Source organism: Rhizophagus irregularis, chromosome 6, assembly GCF_026210795.1.
Source record: "Rhizophagus irregularis chromosome 6, complete sequence".
NCBI classification, from domain to species: Eukaryota; Fungi; Glomeromycota; class Glomeromycetes; order Glomerales; family Glomeraceae; genus Rhizophagus; species Rhizophagus irregularis.
The window spans coordinates 4,224,798-4,242,994 of NC_089434.1; the positions used below are offsets into that span (position 1 = coordinate 4,224,798).

At 25.5% G+C, this 18,197-nt stretch overlaps 2 protein-coding genes across 2 annotated transcripts; one reads left to right on the forward strand and one right to left on the reverse strand.

Annotated features, from left to right (window-relative positions):
* Window positions 1-14,232: 14,232 nt before the first annotated feature.
* Window positions 14,233-15,230, reverse strand: OCT59_026621 (uncharacterized protein; the record flags this gene model as incomplete). Its single annotated transcript, XM_066143289.1, has 6 exons — window positions 14,233-14,282; window positions 14,369-14,385; window positions 14,476-14,566; window positions 14,730-14,761; window positions 14,851-14,879; window positions 15,210-15,230. The coding sequence occupies 6 exons, from the start codon at window positions 15,228-15,230 to the stop codon at window positions 14,233-14,235; spliced, it is 240 nt and encodes a 79-aa protein (XP_065992822.1).
* A 125-nt stretch (window positions 15,231-15,355) lies between these two features.
* Window positions 15,356-17,080, forward strand: OCT59_026622 (uncharacterized protein; the record flags this gene model as incomplete). The annotated part of the gene is made up of 1 exon (XM_066143290.1): window positions 15,356-17,080. The coding sequence occupies one exon, from the start codon at window positions 15,356-15,358 to the stop codon at window positions 17,078-17,080; it is 1,725 nt and encodes a 574-aa protein (XP_065992823.1).
* Between the last annotated feature and the right edge of the window lie 1,117 nt (window positions 17,081-18,197).

The following is an 18,197-nucleotide window of genomic DNA, read 5'->3' on the forward strand; positions in this document are numbered from 1 at the left end:
TACTATATTAAACTTATTAAATTAAATTAAAATTAACTTACATGTTTGGATAAAGCCGTGCATGGAAGAAATTTTGGGTAGATTGTGTTCCTATTATCATCATATAGAACAATAGTGAGCTGACCAATAACCCAGCGTGACTTTGCAAACTATTAAGGATTTTAAAATCATTTAGAAATGTTTGTTATAAATTGTATATCAGTATATGTTAATGTAAATTAAAATTACTTACAAAAGTCGAATTCAAACGGATGGGTTATAACTGTATCGATTACTGTAACAGGAAGACAATTTCCGATCGATCTGTATCACATCTATCTATTGGGAAAATACGTGTGATAAACGTGATCGTAGGATTATAATCATCGTCAAGAGGCTATTATAATTAAAAGTTAGCAAAATAAATCAATCAAATAACGAAAAGCATGAATATGTAATAAGTACTTTTAATCGCTTCTACTTCAGTAGCTTTTATGTTTCCGAATTGGCTTTCAGAAACCCGTCTCGATAAATAATATTCTTTCAGGCTTTTGCCTACAAGTCTGATAGAACGCTTTAATAACTCCTTAACCATGTTCACTAAATCGGCGATGATCCTTTTTGGATTTTGATCGATGCAGCATAACGGGATGCTTTAGCGACCACAGTGGCAGTAACTGTGGTGATAGATGGTCGTTCGTTGCTGCATATAAACTTTAGTTCACATTTAATAAAAGAATGCAGGAAGTTCACATCTTTAAAATTTTGCAAATAGCTGATTAATTAATTAGTAGCTATTGTTGATAATTCATCTTCTTACATTAATAATAATGCAGTAATATTAGTAATATTTAAATGTTGAGTAACTATCCCTATAAAAAAAGTTGATCCATTTTTTATATTCCATCTTTTTTTCGTAAAAGGCTTATATCCTCGGAATTAATAACCTTATTAGTCCAGAGCGAAGCGAAGGACTAAATACTATTCGTGTCGGTTTCACAAATGTCCTGTTGTCCGCCCGCTCACTGTGTGAGTCGATAGCCATCCATTCGTACGGGTACGTCAGAAACCGGAGCAGCCAAAGGCTGTGATGGTTGTTTTTCTTGACGTACGCACGTAACTTTCTTGGTTGTACTTACTGGTCGACTTTAGAATTGATTTTAAGGGTTTAATAGCCTCTTTGTAACCTTACTTTCTTTTTTGACATTGACGCTTTGCTAGCAAAGCGCACGCGGCACCCGTATTGGTTCTTTTGGTTATACGTTACTCTTTGTTTATGCATGATAAAAATAGAACCTATTATTTGAAAAACAATGAAAATAAATGATAATTTTGTTTAAACTGAATTTTATAATGACAAAACATCCTTTTTTTGATATTTCAATTAAATTTACCGTGTTTAATTAAGTTGCTCCAGACTCCCAACGGTTACCATTCCCTAGTATTACAGAATTTATCAAATTATTTACATTTTCCGTGAATGGATATCCGTGAAAGGCTCATTTTTACGGAGTTTTTATAGAAATAACGGATAAAATATTTTATAGAGTATAACGTATAAAATACGGTAACATCGAACTAAGAAGAATAAAATTCACAGAGAAATATTAATTAAATATTTGTGGCTAAATTTTCTTTGTGGCTTACTGCATTATGATGATGATCAAGAATTGCGTTTTTAAGTTAAAATTGAATTACTGATGCGAAATCAGCGTTCAAGATGCTGATTAAATATTTGTGGCTATATTTTCTTTGTGGCTTACTGCATTATGATGATCAAGAATTGTGTTTTTAAGTTAAAATTGAATTACTGATGCGAATTAGCGTTCAAGATGCTGATTAAATATTTGTGGCTATATTTTCTTTGTGGCTTACTACATTATGATGATCAAGAATTGCGTTTTAAGTTAAAATTGAATTACTGATGCGAATTAGCGTTCAAGATGCTGATTAAATATTTGTAGCTAAATTTTCTTTGTGGCTTACTGCATTATGATGATCAAGAATTGTATTTTTAAGTTAAAATTGAATTACTGATGCGAATTAGCGTTCAAGATGCTGATTAAATATTTGTAGCTAAACTTTCTTTGTGGCTTACTGCATTATGATGATCAAGAATTGCGTTTTTAAGTTATTGAATTACTGATGCGAATCAGCCGATTACAAAATTTGTGGCTAAATTTTTCTTTATGGCTTAATGTATTAAGATTATCAAGAATTGCGTAGTAACTTTGAATTACTGACAAGAATCAGCATCAAGAATCCTGAAATATTACGAATACTTTATATTATTTAGGGATAATATTATTGATTATTTCATTTTAATGTAATTTTGATTAAGTTTATTCACTAGTGTAAGTCAATACAGTCAGATAACTCAAATTAATAATCATGAAAATAGTTTTTTCAAAGAATATTTAATACACTTGATATCTGATATTAAATTTATAAACAGGACAATATTATTGACAAAATTAATGTTTGTTTATTCTAACTCTCATCTTATTCATTATTCCCTTTCCTATTAGACTATTTAAAATATATATATTGATATATGCAAAATAATGATAATAACTGTGCATAACAGATAAACTTACTTATTATGAGACACGCGGTGGTATGGTACGCTACTATATTTTGAAAATTTTATCAGCTGTACCTATAAGTTATATGTATAACAAGTTTTGTACGGTATGGATAATTATATGAAGAATTCAATTAATTTACAACTTTTATTATCAATAACGAGCACGTATGAAATGTGTGCCAATTTAGATTGTCATCAGCATGATCATGATATAGGTACACGCTATATGAAATAATGGATGTGAAATGTGAAAGTGTGAAAAATAGTACAGATTTTACCCGTATAAGTTAACCTGGTACACTTTCTTGACCTGTCAATAAAAAATGATAAAAAATAAAAAAAAAGCTCAAAAAATTATTTAAGAAACTTGTTCTATTAATTTAGACATCAATCAAACAATAATAAATAAATAAAAATTTTATAGAAATTTCAAAAAGAAAAGTAACGTCAATTTCTTATTTGCTTAATTGGGCTGATTCTTAAAAAAAGGAATAGATTTATTATGCAAAAAAAATTAAAAAAAATTAAAAATTTTCCTAGTTGTCGATTTACAGTATATAGTTACTCAATTTATATTGAATTTCAAAATATTTAATTCGTGATCTGGAATCTTAAAACATTATTTATTAAATATGTTAGTGTTTGAATGGTTTACACAAAGCATAACTAAGTTGTACAACTTTTTTTCATGGGTTGATTGAGCTTACACTTTCTTTTAATTATGAAAATTAATTAATTATAACTTAACACTGATGTGACTTCCTAATGTTAGTTCTGTACTATAAATATTAAGCGATATTTTTTTTTTAAAAAAAAATTGTATTATAAAGCAAAAATGAAAACTAAAACTTGATGGCTTTTTTTTAAAAAAAAATTCCATTAAAATAATTGATCTGGTACCGCCACAACTAGTACCACGCACAGCCTTACATGCTAAAGTGCTAAAGTCTGTTAGATGAATTACCATTAAGAAAATATGTGAAAATTTTCAAGCAGCATAAATTAACATTAAGCAGTATTAAGAAAAATTCTTACAAATTTTTCTTAATAAATATTGCGATAAGAAGCCACGTTAGGTTTCGAGCAAAAACTAGTTTCACGAACAAAACATAACCAAAATGTTTCAATTCTTGAAAAATACATAATGACTAGATAATAACAACTATTACAAAAATAAAGTAATAAATAGCAACTATTGAATAACAACAACATTGTACCAAGCCTTAAAAATCATACACAAACTTTAAACATTAAGTTGGAAAGAAATATTTCTAAATATTCTCATAATGCTGTAAATGAAACAGCAGCGTGACATGTAATTATCTAAAAATTTGTATCATATGAATAGAAAATAATGCTTAAGGTACAGTCAGCCCTCAATCTTTCGATTTCACTTTTATAAGATTAACGTTAAAGAGAAGAATTTAAAGAATTTAATTGGCTGATTCATTATAACAAGAGATATTTTTTTGATGTAAATGTCGTGTATATTGGGAAAATTAAAATTTCGTTATAAAGCGAGTTCGGGCTGACTGTATGACCTTCTCATAACACATCTTTGGTTGAACAAAAAAAACGTTATTTGTTATTTATATTAAAATAAAGAGCAACTGAAGACGCATTTGCATTATGATTATAAAGTCATAAAGGTGAGATGTCACATATATATATGAATTAAAATGTTAAATTAATTCGAAATTGTCTATATTTCTTTTAGTTTACAGTAGTCATTAAAATCACTATTAATTGTCTAATGAACATCTACCACAAGTAGGCCCAAAATTCGTTTAATAATCCCGAATTGGTCAGTGTTATTTATTCAAAAGCTACCTATTGATGATATTAAAGAAATTCCTGATATAGTTAGAAATGGGTTCACGTTTTCTGATGGGGTAGGGAATATCTCTTTTTCATTAGCAAAGATGATTGCTTATGAATGGGATTATAAACTATTCCAAGTGCATTTCAATTTAGAATGGCTGGGTATAAGGGTATTTTATGTCAGCAACTAATGTGAAAGATAATCAAGTTCAAGTTCGCCCTAGTCAACATAAATTTGAATCACATCATAATGTATTGGAAGTTAACAGAGGTTCTACGTTCATCTCAGCATATCTCAATCGTCAGGCGATTACATTATTGTCCGCATTAGGAATTCCTGGTGAAGTATTTATTGAATTATAAGATTTACGAGTTAGGGAATTGGATAAAATGCTTGATGGTGAACATACGGCGTTGGACAAAGGAATGTTGATGAATATGGAATTTCAATCTCATTTACTGATCTTGCCAAAGCGGGATTTTTATCGTTATTTTGATGAATTTGATTTCATTATTTCGTATCATGATGTTAAGAGACATCAAGAAAAAGGCAAAAATTCACGTTGATAAAGGGGCATCTTGTTCTCCCAAAATGTTAATTTATAATTTAAAAAGAAGCTTATTGCCATTTTGTGATATTATAATCATTTTGATTATCTACAATTTTTTTTTTTGTGATGATCAGATAATGTTGTTTTTATCTTCATAAATTGCTATATTTTAATAGTCTAATACTTTTTTTTCTCTGCATAAAAAATTAATGTAACTGTAGTACAAATTCGTGCATTTTTATACTCTAACCGACCCGTTTGGTTTAACTTTTATTTATGTGTTATACAGTCGACTCTGGTTATAACGAACCTGTTTGTACCGAAACCTCGTTATACCGAATCATAATTTCCAGAACCGATTTTTTTATAAATATTTTCACTGGATATAACGAACTTTTATAATAAAACTCTATTATATAATGCATCCAAACTGAACTTAACCAGCCCCTATATGCTATATAATAACTTTATACTTTCTATAACGAACGGTCATGTGACTATAGTAGTCCAGGCAAAATTTTATAGTGCTGGCCAGAATTGCTAGTAATTTTTTCGAAAATTTATGTTAAACGAAATTATAATTTTGGCCAGCATTACAAATTTGGCCTAAATTACCTATAAAGAAAACTAGTTCGGTATATTATATAACGAATTCACTATATACCAAACTATCATAAATTCAGCTAATTAATATGGAAAAACAAGCCAAAGTGGTAGAAATTATAGATTCATATTTATTAATCTGAAGTGTAATGAAGGACTACATATTTATATGCAAGTTGATATGCAATGTCCGGATATTCATCCAGCAAAAATGTCATTCTTGATATATATTAAAAATAAATATATGTTTATCTATGAAGTCTGAAGTGCAATTTAAAGTTTTTTAGTTATTAATAATTATAGTAATATTGAAATTTTTATAATTAAAATTGTACCTAATAATTTTTTGATCATTAAAAGTACTATGTTACGATTTCTATCTACAAATCAGAAGATACAGATAAAAGTAGTTTATATGGAAGATTTAGAAAAAAAGAAATCAAGTATATGGAATATGTGGACCCTGTAAAAAAAGTCAATCCGTTTTTATATTCCATCTTTTTTCCGTAAAAGGCTCATATTTCCGGAATTAATAACCTTATATCGATGAATTTATCGTATTATTTACATTTTCTGTGAATGGATCCGTGAAAGGCTCATTTTTACGGAGTTTTTACAGAAATAACGGATAAAATTTTTTATAGGGGGAGAATGTAATGAACCTGGTACAGGATAAGAATGGTATCAACTTGTAATGCTAGAAGATTTAAGAATAACTTTAAAAATTGAATGAATTTATACAACAATCACAACTTAATCTTATATATAATAAAAAGTGTTTTGAATGGATGCACTTATATTAGGTGGATTTGGTAAAATATCTTATTGATCATTGGATATTGAAGATCAAAAATGGTATAGATGTAGAGGTTGGAATCGATTAACTCAAAAAATTGATTAACCAATAACCAATTAATTTAACCGATTAACTTGATTAAATTAGTCAATTAGTTTAATCGATTAAAAATGTAGATTAGCATGATAAATAAACAAACCCACCCTTAGTCCAAAAAGTTTTTCAAGAAATTCTTTTTATTAAAAGAAATTCAAATTATATTACTTTATTACTTGTTGCTAATAAAGTAATATTCTAATTACATAATTGAAACGTTCTCTAATAGTAAACTAATAATTTTTATTAAAAAAAGTATTATATAATATTTTTTATTAAGTATTATAATAGATTTCCATATTTTGGTTTATTTATTTATTTTTTAAACACTATTTATAAATTCTGTAATTAAGTATTTATATAAATAAATATTTGGAACACTGATTATGACGCAATAAATGTCAAAAAATACGGCGTGGATTAAAATTGATAGATAAATAAAATACATAAACCAATTAAACGCAAATTTTATATGTTAATTGAATAATTAATTAATCGATTAAAATTAACTGATTAACTATTAATATTCGATTAATTCGATTATTATTCAATTATAATAACTTGTTAATTGATTATTAATCATTTAAAGTTTTTTGGTCGATTCCAATCTCTATATAGATGTTGTACTTCTAGTGGTGAATATGTATTGAAAAGCTTAAATAAATTCTTTTGATATATTAAATGAGGTAATTTAAATCTATTTTGATTTGTATTCAACAATTGGTACTACTTTCATTTATTTACTATTAACAATATTTCTACATTAATAATTAAATTAAATCACATCTTCAGATTCATCTTTATGATATTGCATATTATGAAATAGCTCAAGATCCAAATTATATGACGGTTTTAAATTACTTACATAATGGAAACTTAAGAAATTTTTCAGGAAAATGATCACGTGTCTGAGTTTCTTCGGAATAAAAAATAGAAAAACGATCATTTATCGGAATTTTTCCCTGATTTTTTTATAGGGTTAGAAATTCCGCTTTTATTTAAACAAAGAACTTAAATTCTTTATATTTATTAAATTTATTGCTTGTTTATACGATGGTAAAACCATATATCTTGTATTTATTATTCTATGTATGTTTAAATGTATTGCTAGTCGAATATGGTTTATTGCGCAAAGATTATATCAATAATTGTGTGTAATAAACATTTTATGGTATTTGACTAGATTTAATCTAGAAAAGTTTAATTAATGATAAACCGTTGCATAATTCTTTATAATGTCTGAAAAGATAAGGTGCCATGCAGCAGAATTATGAAGAAAGCATCTTTTTTTAACATTTAAAAACTTTAAAATGATTCATTTATGGTTTAACTTTAACAATTAAATTAAAAGAAAATAGTCACCTTAAATTAAACATAATTTTTAATATAACGCCAATAATGTGAAACGTAAAAACAAATATGATAAGGAAATTTAATTAATAATTTCTAGCTCATTATTTTGGTACACAATTTTTCTATAACATGATTGGTTTTACATGTATTTTTAGAATATACATTACATACAGCAGTGACTACAGTAGAACCCCGAACAATATATAAATAGGTCATAGGAAATTGGCAAAAATTTACCATTAGCTCTACGCATTTTTTCAGGGCCGGAATTATGATAATGTTATTACTAAATAAGTATTATATTTCTTACCAACGTTATCAAAATTTATCTAAAAAAGGAAAGATTTTCATGATTATTTAGCCTATTCTACGCGTTATTTCTTGTTACCTATTTCAGTATTGCTCGGGGTCCTACTGCAGTCAAATGGTTTGGATGGGGTCACCAAAAAAGTGTTATATATATTGATTTATTATCCCAAAAATTGGAAGGCACTTACAGAAGCTAATATAATAGAACCGGTAATTATATGATGCTAAGAACTTCCAGCAAATAGTATTATTTATTATAGTTTGTAAAGTAATATTATATGCAACAACTCTTTTAGATAATGCATCTCTCTGTAAAGTAGAATTAATAATTATTTTATACATTTATTTTATTTATTTTTGAAATATTTTTTTTTAAAAAAAATAAAATATCATAATCATATCAGTTTGTTGTGAAATTACAAATTATTCATAATCTTGTATCTTTTGTATGCCTCACTTAAATAGGAAATAAAGAAATTAATTATTACATACTGTATTTGAATCACATACTATTCATTCAAATATTCCAGCAAATTTTAATATTAATATTATTCTATAATGTGATTAGAAGCAATAATGAATTTGATAAAAAATAAATGCCTGCCCAGATTTATACTAATATAATGTTGCAACACTTGCAACACCTATATTGTAAACTTAATTTATGGTTCATTATAGTTGAATTAGATTGAGACTTGGGTTGGAACTTAAGTTGCAATCTAAATATCATAATTATTACTTATAGTTCAATAACTTTGAAGCTTAAACTTGTACAGTATAGTGTAAACTTATGAAAAATTTCTCTGATAAATGATCATTTTTTTATTCCGAAGAAACTCAGGCACGTGATCATTTTCTGAAATTTTTATAGAGAAAGTCACATGAGTTGTGACAAATAATGTTTTATATGAAAATTATTGTTTAACAAAAAAATTTGTTGTTTTTTTTCTAAGCCCAATAGTAAGGCACAAGGATAATCAAAATCTTATATTACACTTAATAATTACATGATTATAGTATTATAATTTGATTGGTTGTAGTTAAATCTAACAAGGTGAAGTTTATAATAAACTGAATATTATGTCATAAGTTGTCATATGTGTAAGCTTCCTAAGCCCCAACTAAATAAGCCCAACTAAGCTCAATTAAAACAATTAAGGTAAACTAAGCCAACTGAAACCAAGCCAAACTAAGCCTTTTATTGAAAAACAAGTAAACAAAAAATTAAATAAAAGAACTAATTCATCAATATTCTTTTAATACTTTTAGAAAAAAATTTCCATTACTTATGATGGTTAAAATACTTGGTTAGAGACTCCTGTATTAATAGACACAATGGATGATACTTTCTTAAAATTGTAACCACTATAGCCATTTCATTTATTGTCATTGTAGATGGTACAAAAGATGTAACAGTTTTAAATGAAGATACTATTATATTTAAAATCTACATTATACATAATACACATTTAATTATTGTAGTTTAAATACATATGTACAGAGTTCCTTATTCTTATAACTCTAATACTAGCTATTAAACAAAAGTTACTTTAGTTTAAAAGTTAAAAATAAATAGAGAAAACAAAACTGAATATAAATTAATGGAATATAACTCTTTAATAATCATATTTCAAACAATGCTAGTTGGAAAAAAACTGCACTTCCAAAATTTGTGATAAATGCAAATACTTTCCTTCTGCCAAACCTATATCTTAAGAAGATAAAGAGAGTTACTGTTTACCAAATAACCATTTACATCTTAAATGATAATCTATTAGAGTATTCTTTAGGATAATATAAGATATAATATGTTATTCACATTTCTAAACAAGGAAATTATCAAAATTTATGATAACTATTTTACATAAATCCTTAATATAATCATCTCAATTGTTTGGGTTTTTACAGGAGTACAGTCGGACCTCTGGAATTGATTAGGTGACTATATAGAGGTCTGACTGTATATGGTTTTACTAAAGCACAAACACCTTAATTTTATAGAATGTAAAATTTAATTATTCCTCTAATTACATTTTAAATTGTACTTATTTGGAATTCTTCAATCTTAGAACTCACTTTAATTTTAAAGTCAAGATGCAACCAGAATTTTTTCTGTCAAAAAAAAAAACTGTACATATTAAATATGGTATTAGGAATAAACTTAAGAATTCTTTCTGCCAATCATTAGGACTAAATTTTTTCAAAGAAGAACTTTTATCTTTTAGAAGAAATATATACCACCATTATGGAAAACAATCGGAATATAATCAAAGTGTGGTTGGTATATAGATTATAGACTTACTGTATATAGAAGTAATTGTATTTGAAGCAAAAAAAGTTCTTACATAACAAAGTACCAAAGGAAATTTTCTAACCTAAACAAAATGCTGATGCAAAACAGCATATGGAAAAATACTTCCTACTACCAAGGACAATAGAGATGTATAATACTCAATACAAGCATTTTGCAGTAGTCATAAAATAAAATACCCTCTATATATATGAACTTTATATTGAGACTTATATGCAAAGTAATGATGATACTTAAAAAGAACTCTTACTCTATATTGGTAAATAAGCTACTGATATTTCCATAATTCTAATCTTTTTACAAACAAATCTATTAGATATTAGAGATCTTAATTATAACGATTTCTTATTCAGAAATAATTGGAAAAATACAAGACTATGATAGATCAATTTAATGTTGTAATCAAGCAATCGGATGATAATTTAATTACAAAATTATTAGATATTTCGCCAAGAAAGCTTGTCAAATTCAGTAATTGTTTGCTCAATATTCTTATCAATACTTGATAATAAGATATTAAATAATACCCATTCCCTCATTCCTTCTTTTAAATAGAGGTCCTTATTTTAAACTTAATAATGTCAAAAGAAAATCCATTTAATTGATACTGCAAGTAATATGGATATTGAATACTGAAATTATGGTACAAACATCATAAATTTATCTGAAACCCGAAATTATGGGACAAACATCATAAATTTATCTGTAATACCATGGAGTCATTTACTTAAAAACAAAATAGGCAGTATAAATCATAGAAACAAATTCCATCTATTACAAAAGCCTCTAAATTCAAAACCACTATTCTAATAACTGAGAAATTGAAGAAAAAACCTAAGAATAATGGATCCTCATTAACAAAAATCATTGAATATTAACTAACAAAAAATACACCACCAATTATAAATTGATAGTCTATAATATACCTGCTAAATAGGATAACACATTACAAAGAAGCTTTTACATCTTGGAAAAAGTCACATTTATGAGCATCAAAATACAGAAAAAATGGGAGTGAAAATGTAAACAAAAAGACTGGACTGTGGCTTTTGAGATATACCAGTATGATAGTTTCCTGCAAATTGGAAAATTTCAAAGAAAGAAAATATTCCATCTGAAAGCCTAACTACAGCAAATTTGCTTGTTATCTTTAAATTAGCCAAATTCTAAAGGAAAAAAAAATTATTGTGTATTTTACAACATGGAAAATACTTTGTATAGCATTAACTGAAATATATTACTTTTATATAATTTCCCAAATTTGGTTAAATCTAAAATCAAGAAAATTGAGTCTGAATAAAATTCTAGCAAGAAGCAGTCATGACAAGATGACTCAACTCAAAAAGCTAAGTCACTAGAAGATCATATTTGTTACCAGTAGAAAATCAAGTTAAATGTAAAATAGTTAATAAAGATGAAATTATGAAGGACACCATATTAACTGTTTTATACAGGCATATATTAGCTAATGGGATAATTAAGCTATTAAGGCATTCTATACCCAAATGCATTTATCTTTTTTTTATATATGTGTAGAGATATCTCCTTGTTGGAACTTTAGGGTAAGTTAATGCCAGTTTTTCTTCTTTTATTTCTTTTATTTTTTAGTTATTTCTTATTTTCCTCTTTTAATTGATTATATTTCTTATTATTATTATCTAGTATGATATTCTTTGTCGTACCTATTGTAATCAATTGTTTATTGGCCTTAAATACCCTTTTCTTGTGTATCCATATATTGTATTAGATAGCAATATATATATTATAGAAGGTGGCCTACAGCAGATTTATCAAGTAGTGGTGATTGGTTATATGCTAAAATTTAAATATGGCATAAAAATACATCAATTGTAAAAAATTAAAAATTGTTTATTTTTATAGGTGCAAATAGCCAATTTTTTTGTCCATGGTGCACCATTTCAAAAAAAGAAATAGTAAATATTAATGTTAATATCAAAGTAAATGGATAATATAAATACATATAATGGATATACTTTAGAACTATTATTTTACAATGATTCTATTAGAAATTGGGATACTTGATGAACTTCATATTATATTATATATAACAGATAGACTTTGGAATTTAGTATTACAACGAAAATTAAAGTTAAAGAATCTGGCTATTTACTAGAGAAATTATTATTAATAAATGATTTGTAATTCAATTAATATAACGGGACCGTTAACTAAATAAAAATACTATTACAATTACAATCAATCAATTCTGGTGGAATACTGAATAGAATTATTATTTTACAATGATTCTATTAGAAAATTGGATACTTGGTGAACTTCATATTATGTTGTATATAAGAGATAGACTTTGGAATTTAGTATTACAACGAAAATTAAAGTTAAAGAATCTGGTTATTTACTAGAGAAATTATTATTAATAAATGATTTGTAATTCAATTAATATAACGGGATCATTAACTAAATAAAAATACTATTCAATTACGATCAATCAATTCTGGTGGGATACTGAATAGAATTATTATTTTACAATGATTCTATTAGAAAATTGGATATTTGATGAACTTCGTATTATGTTGTATATAACAGATAGACTTTGGAATTTAGTATTACAAAATTAAACTTAAAGAATCTGGTTATTTACCAGAGAAATTATTATTAATAAATGAATAGGAGATCAGTTGGCATATCATGAACTTGGAGATCTTTAATATTAATTCATTCTTTTATAATTGAAAATATTGGTGGGTTTGTTGAAAATGATTATAATGAAGAATTTCTCATCTTTATTGTAAAATCCACGAAAATTGTCTCTTGATTAAAAATTTATCGATACAATGATATTGGTAATTTTTGAAATTTTGACATACGAATATTGAAAAAAAAATTTTTTTAAGATTTTGATATACATAAAAAAACTCAATTTTTTTCGTTATTTGGTATTTTGATATAGTACATATATTGAGGTAAAAATTTTTTTAAACATTTTTTTTTTCAAAATCGGAATCTAAAACATGTAAATAATAAAAAAAAATTGATTTTGGTATACTGATATTGGGAAAAAGAAATCTCAAATAATCTTTTTTCTGATGTTATCACAGGCTCATTTGGCTATAAATAAATAAATTTGGATGAGACATGTTTTGATTTTTTTTGTTAAAAAATTATTTTATATAATGTCAGCTAAAACCAGATTTGGAACTAAGATTTAATTAAAATTATAGTAATCAGCTACTTTATATTCATTACTTTCGAACTACGTAACTGAACTTCATACAATATAGGCTAATTAGAAAATTTTATACACAAAAATATATAAATTTTACATCTTAATAAATAAATAAACAGTTAAACATCTAATAGTGCTATTCATTTGTCTTGTTTTAATGTTTGCAATAAAATAAAAAGACAATTTTTTATATACGAAGCAATATGATAGTATATGATTTTGGATCATGGAATTTACTAACCAAAAGATCTAAATTTGTAAAAAAAATTGAAGATTAAAATGGGTTTGATTTCCAAAGCAGGTAATTCCCTAAAAAGACCTGTTACCTGCTGCACCTGCTGGTCCTGCAGTTAAAAATAAGCCGCACCTGCTGCATTCTGGAGCCTCAGGCATCTAAAACAGACGTGATCTGCTGCAACACTTTTGTCAAGTACGGCTTGCCATAAATTAGATGAATCTTCAAAACAGATTCATTTTCTAAAAATAAATGAACAAGTTGTTAATAATATTTAAAAAATTCCATCTTCTATTTACTACCAGTCTAACATTACAGAAAGACTACATTCCTAAAAGTAATGTTTTATTAACATCCCTACTATACATTACCTTTAAAAGATATTATCAAGTTTCTAGGAAAAGCCTACTAAGCTTGCCGCAATTCTGGAAGAAACCTAGAAAAAAAGCAAGTAAATTTAATAAAATTAAAAATAAAATAGATTAAAAAACTCACTTTTTACATTTCTAAAAGTCCGCCTACCTGTTCTGAAAAAACAACTACCAAAACATAATGTTTGATGGTTTTGTTATTTTATCCTTTTTAAAAGAATATGTTAACTTAAGCTGCAGTGATAGGATGAACAATACCGTATAGATACGTTAAAAGACCAATAACAAGTCCTGGTAACGTACTCAAATACACTATACTTTAAATTGCCATATAATCTTGCAAAGAAACCTTTATTATGGTATTAATTCTTAGAAAATTTTAAAGAACTTTTCATTTCCATAAATATCCTTTACAAAAAATTTCAATGAAACATACCTAATAAATTAACAAATCAATCAATCATCATCATCACTTTAGCAGCTTCCTCGAATAGTAATAAGTTATTCCTTACCACGAACCCATCTAATACTTTTCAAATATAAACTAGAAAAAGAGAAAGGAAAAATGTAATATAATTAGAATCATTTTTAAATATTAAAAATCAATTTATTACTATCAATTATCCGATTTACCTTTTACAAATGTTAGATTGACATTTTGACTAAGAATTTTTGCAAAAAATTTATTTATTAAAAATTTTTTTATGATTGTGCCCAATTTTTATTAATGACTTTTCATATGTTTGCTATAAGAAAGGATAACTTAGCTTTTCAAACAACAATAAAGTAGCTATACTAAAAATATTACGGCATTTACTTACAAAAATTCTTAGTTAACCAGACCTAAAAGTGATGGAGAAGTTGTTAGAGCGTAACAATATTTATAATCAAGTGATTAAACGTCATATGATTATTGTAATACAATGTAAAATTGGATTTGTAAAACGTTAGATTGGCAGTCCTTGTTATCTATAAATGGAATAGTACATTACCCGATCATCATATATGATCATATATGTCAAGACTAGGGAATAAACTACTCTAAATTTATCCTAATTAAATAATTTAAATATTTTTTTTTTTTAAAAAAAACTTTTCTTCAAAAAATATTCCCCCTTTTTCTTTCTTTGTTTGCAATATGGCATGCTCAAAAGTAATGTTAGGAGATTTTCCCGAATTAACATATGATATTATACAATACTTTCGGAATGACATTCCAACATTACATTCGTGTATTTTAGTTAATAGATTTTGGTGTCAAATTGTAATTCCATTATTGTGGAAAGACCCGTTTTCAATGAAAAATCCTAAAAATTTTCACTTTATTGAACTTTACTTACAAAAAATAAGCGAGAAAGATAAAACACAATTAAATAGATGTGGAATTAATAATAATGTATTTCCTTCAAACACATTATTTAATTATTCTAATTTTATTAAATGTATAAATACACAAAACATGTGCTCCACTATTGTAAATTGGGTTGAAACTAACATGACGTTTGCCTGTTCAAAGGGACGTATTTTTTTATTATTAATTAAAGTATTTATTGAAAATAAAGCTAAATTAAATACTTTTGAAATCGAAATTGCATATAATTATCATATAAGCAGAAAATATTTTAATTCTGCTTTTAAATTAATTTTACAAAATCCAAAATTCATTAATAATATAAAAAATTTAAACCTTTATTTTAATGAAGAAATTTTAAAACATAAATTAGATTATAAATTTTTAAAATGTTTTTATTATAATTGCAATTTAATTTCATTACTTCATATTAGATTTTCAAAATATGAAAGTTTTAGTCATAATCATATGACAATTGAAAACCAATTATCAAAGATTATTAATTCACAAAAAAATCTTAAAAAAATTGTTTTTGCACATAGTAAATATATATATGGTGCTTATATTTTAGATACTAGTATACCATTATATAATATCATAGGTGGTTCTAATAATACAAAACCTTTAAAGATAATTATATTTCATAAAATTGATTTTAGGAATATATTACGTATAAAAGAGGCATTTGAACAATTAAGTGTTTTAGAATCCATTCATATACTTGATTGTCTTATTTTTAATTCTAATTTTATTCAACAAATCATTGATCTTAACAAACCATTTAAATTAAGATCTTTGTTTGTAAGGAATGAATATGTTTTCAGATCAGAGGATGAAGATAAAAATTTACAAATTGAATCAATACAATTGTTATTTCAAAAATTTGGGGATTATTTAGAAAATATTGGATTCGAGTCAATTGTAAACTGTGAATTAAAATACAGGGTATTAGAAATTATTAATAATTATTGTAAAAGAATTAAATTTTTTGATATATATACATCTAGTATTCAGAAAGCTCATATTGTATTGGATTCAGTCAAAATTTTCGGACAAAACCTTAATTATCTTTCCATATCTGCTTTTATTTTGTATAGTAAAGATGATGAGTCTATGATAGAATTATTTTTAAGATTAGCACATGTTCTTCCTTGTAAATTAGAATATTTGAATTTAAGTTGTAGTACTGAGATTACAAAAAGTGTTTGGGAAGTATTTTTAAAAAATTTAAAAAATATTTTCATTAAGAAATTTTTATTCAAAATTAGTATATTAGTTGATGATATTTTACCATATGTAAAGGAATATATTATAAAAGAAAATATTGCTGAATATTTAGCTATTAGAGGATATATAGAAATCCAAGTAAGTGAAAATAATGTACATCGGTGTAGAAAAGATTTGTTTAATATGACAGGTGAATTGAAGGAATTTGAATCATATAATATTAAAGTTAAAGAATATAATGATTTATATATTAAAGCCCATGAATTTATAGATGAGATGTATTAGTAATTAGGGATGTGTACTGTATATTCATAATTTAAGTTTTTTTTTTATCATTTTTCCTTTCATTTTCATTATAATTGTTATATCTATTAAGGGAATTATTATGTATTATTTATATTGTATTCAAATTTTATAACAAAATAAAATATTATTGGATTTAAAAAAAAAAAATTCATCGTAAATAAATGCATTATTAAAGTATTTGGATGTGAACTAACCTCAAACCCTAATGAAACTATTAAATAACTAAATTTTTGACTGTTTTTTAATTGTTTTGTCGTTGCAAATAAACATCAAACTGCTATAGATCCTAACCGCCTAACCTCAACTAATAAATTATGGTCATAAAATATATCATATAAATAGGTAGAGATATGAATAAAAATTCTATAGATTATTTAGGAAAAATTTTATTATTTTGAAAGGAAATGTTAGCAATAAATCTACCATTGAAGTAATAATTCGCCAATAATAGGTTTAATTTAAAAAAAAATTGATAATTTTAATTTGTTATTATTACACAGCTCTATAGAACCATCATGGCGGATTTATGAAATACCCCAAAATTTGTCCGTCATGTCAAATTAAATAAATATTTGACAGCATTTTAGTCACCAAATTTCTATTTAAGACACGAATTTATTAGTGAACAGTCAAAAATGAACTCTAAAAAATTTTTTTTGTACCCAAATCTTGCGTCTAACTAATTTTCCTATTATCTAACCAATTTTTCCAGTGTTAAAGGGGCATTATTGCGTATAATTATACACTAAATTTGTGAAATACATGATTTTATATTACATGGTGTAAAACTAATTAGTTATATTAATTTGATATTAAATAAAATAAGTTTAATTAATATGTGGTCATTCTGGTCCAGATAATAACGGGCGTGCTTACTGCTTATGATGTGGCGCAAAGCGTCACATCATACCATTAAGCACGCCTGTACAATTAATTTTAATCACCATAAAATCAACAGTTAATAATATTTTCAAATCTTATATTTTACTTTATAATTAGCTTTCGTACGTAACTTGAATAAAATTCTAAAATTGATTTTTAAAAATTTGCTATGCCACTTTCGAAAAAAAATGACAATCATAAAAATTTAAACTAA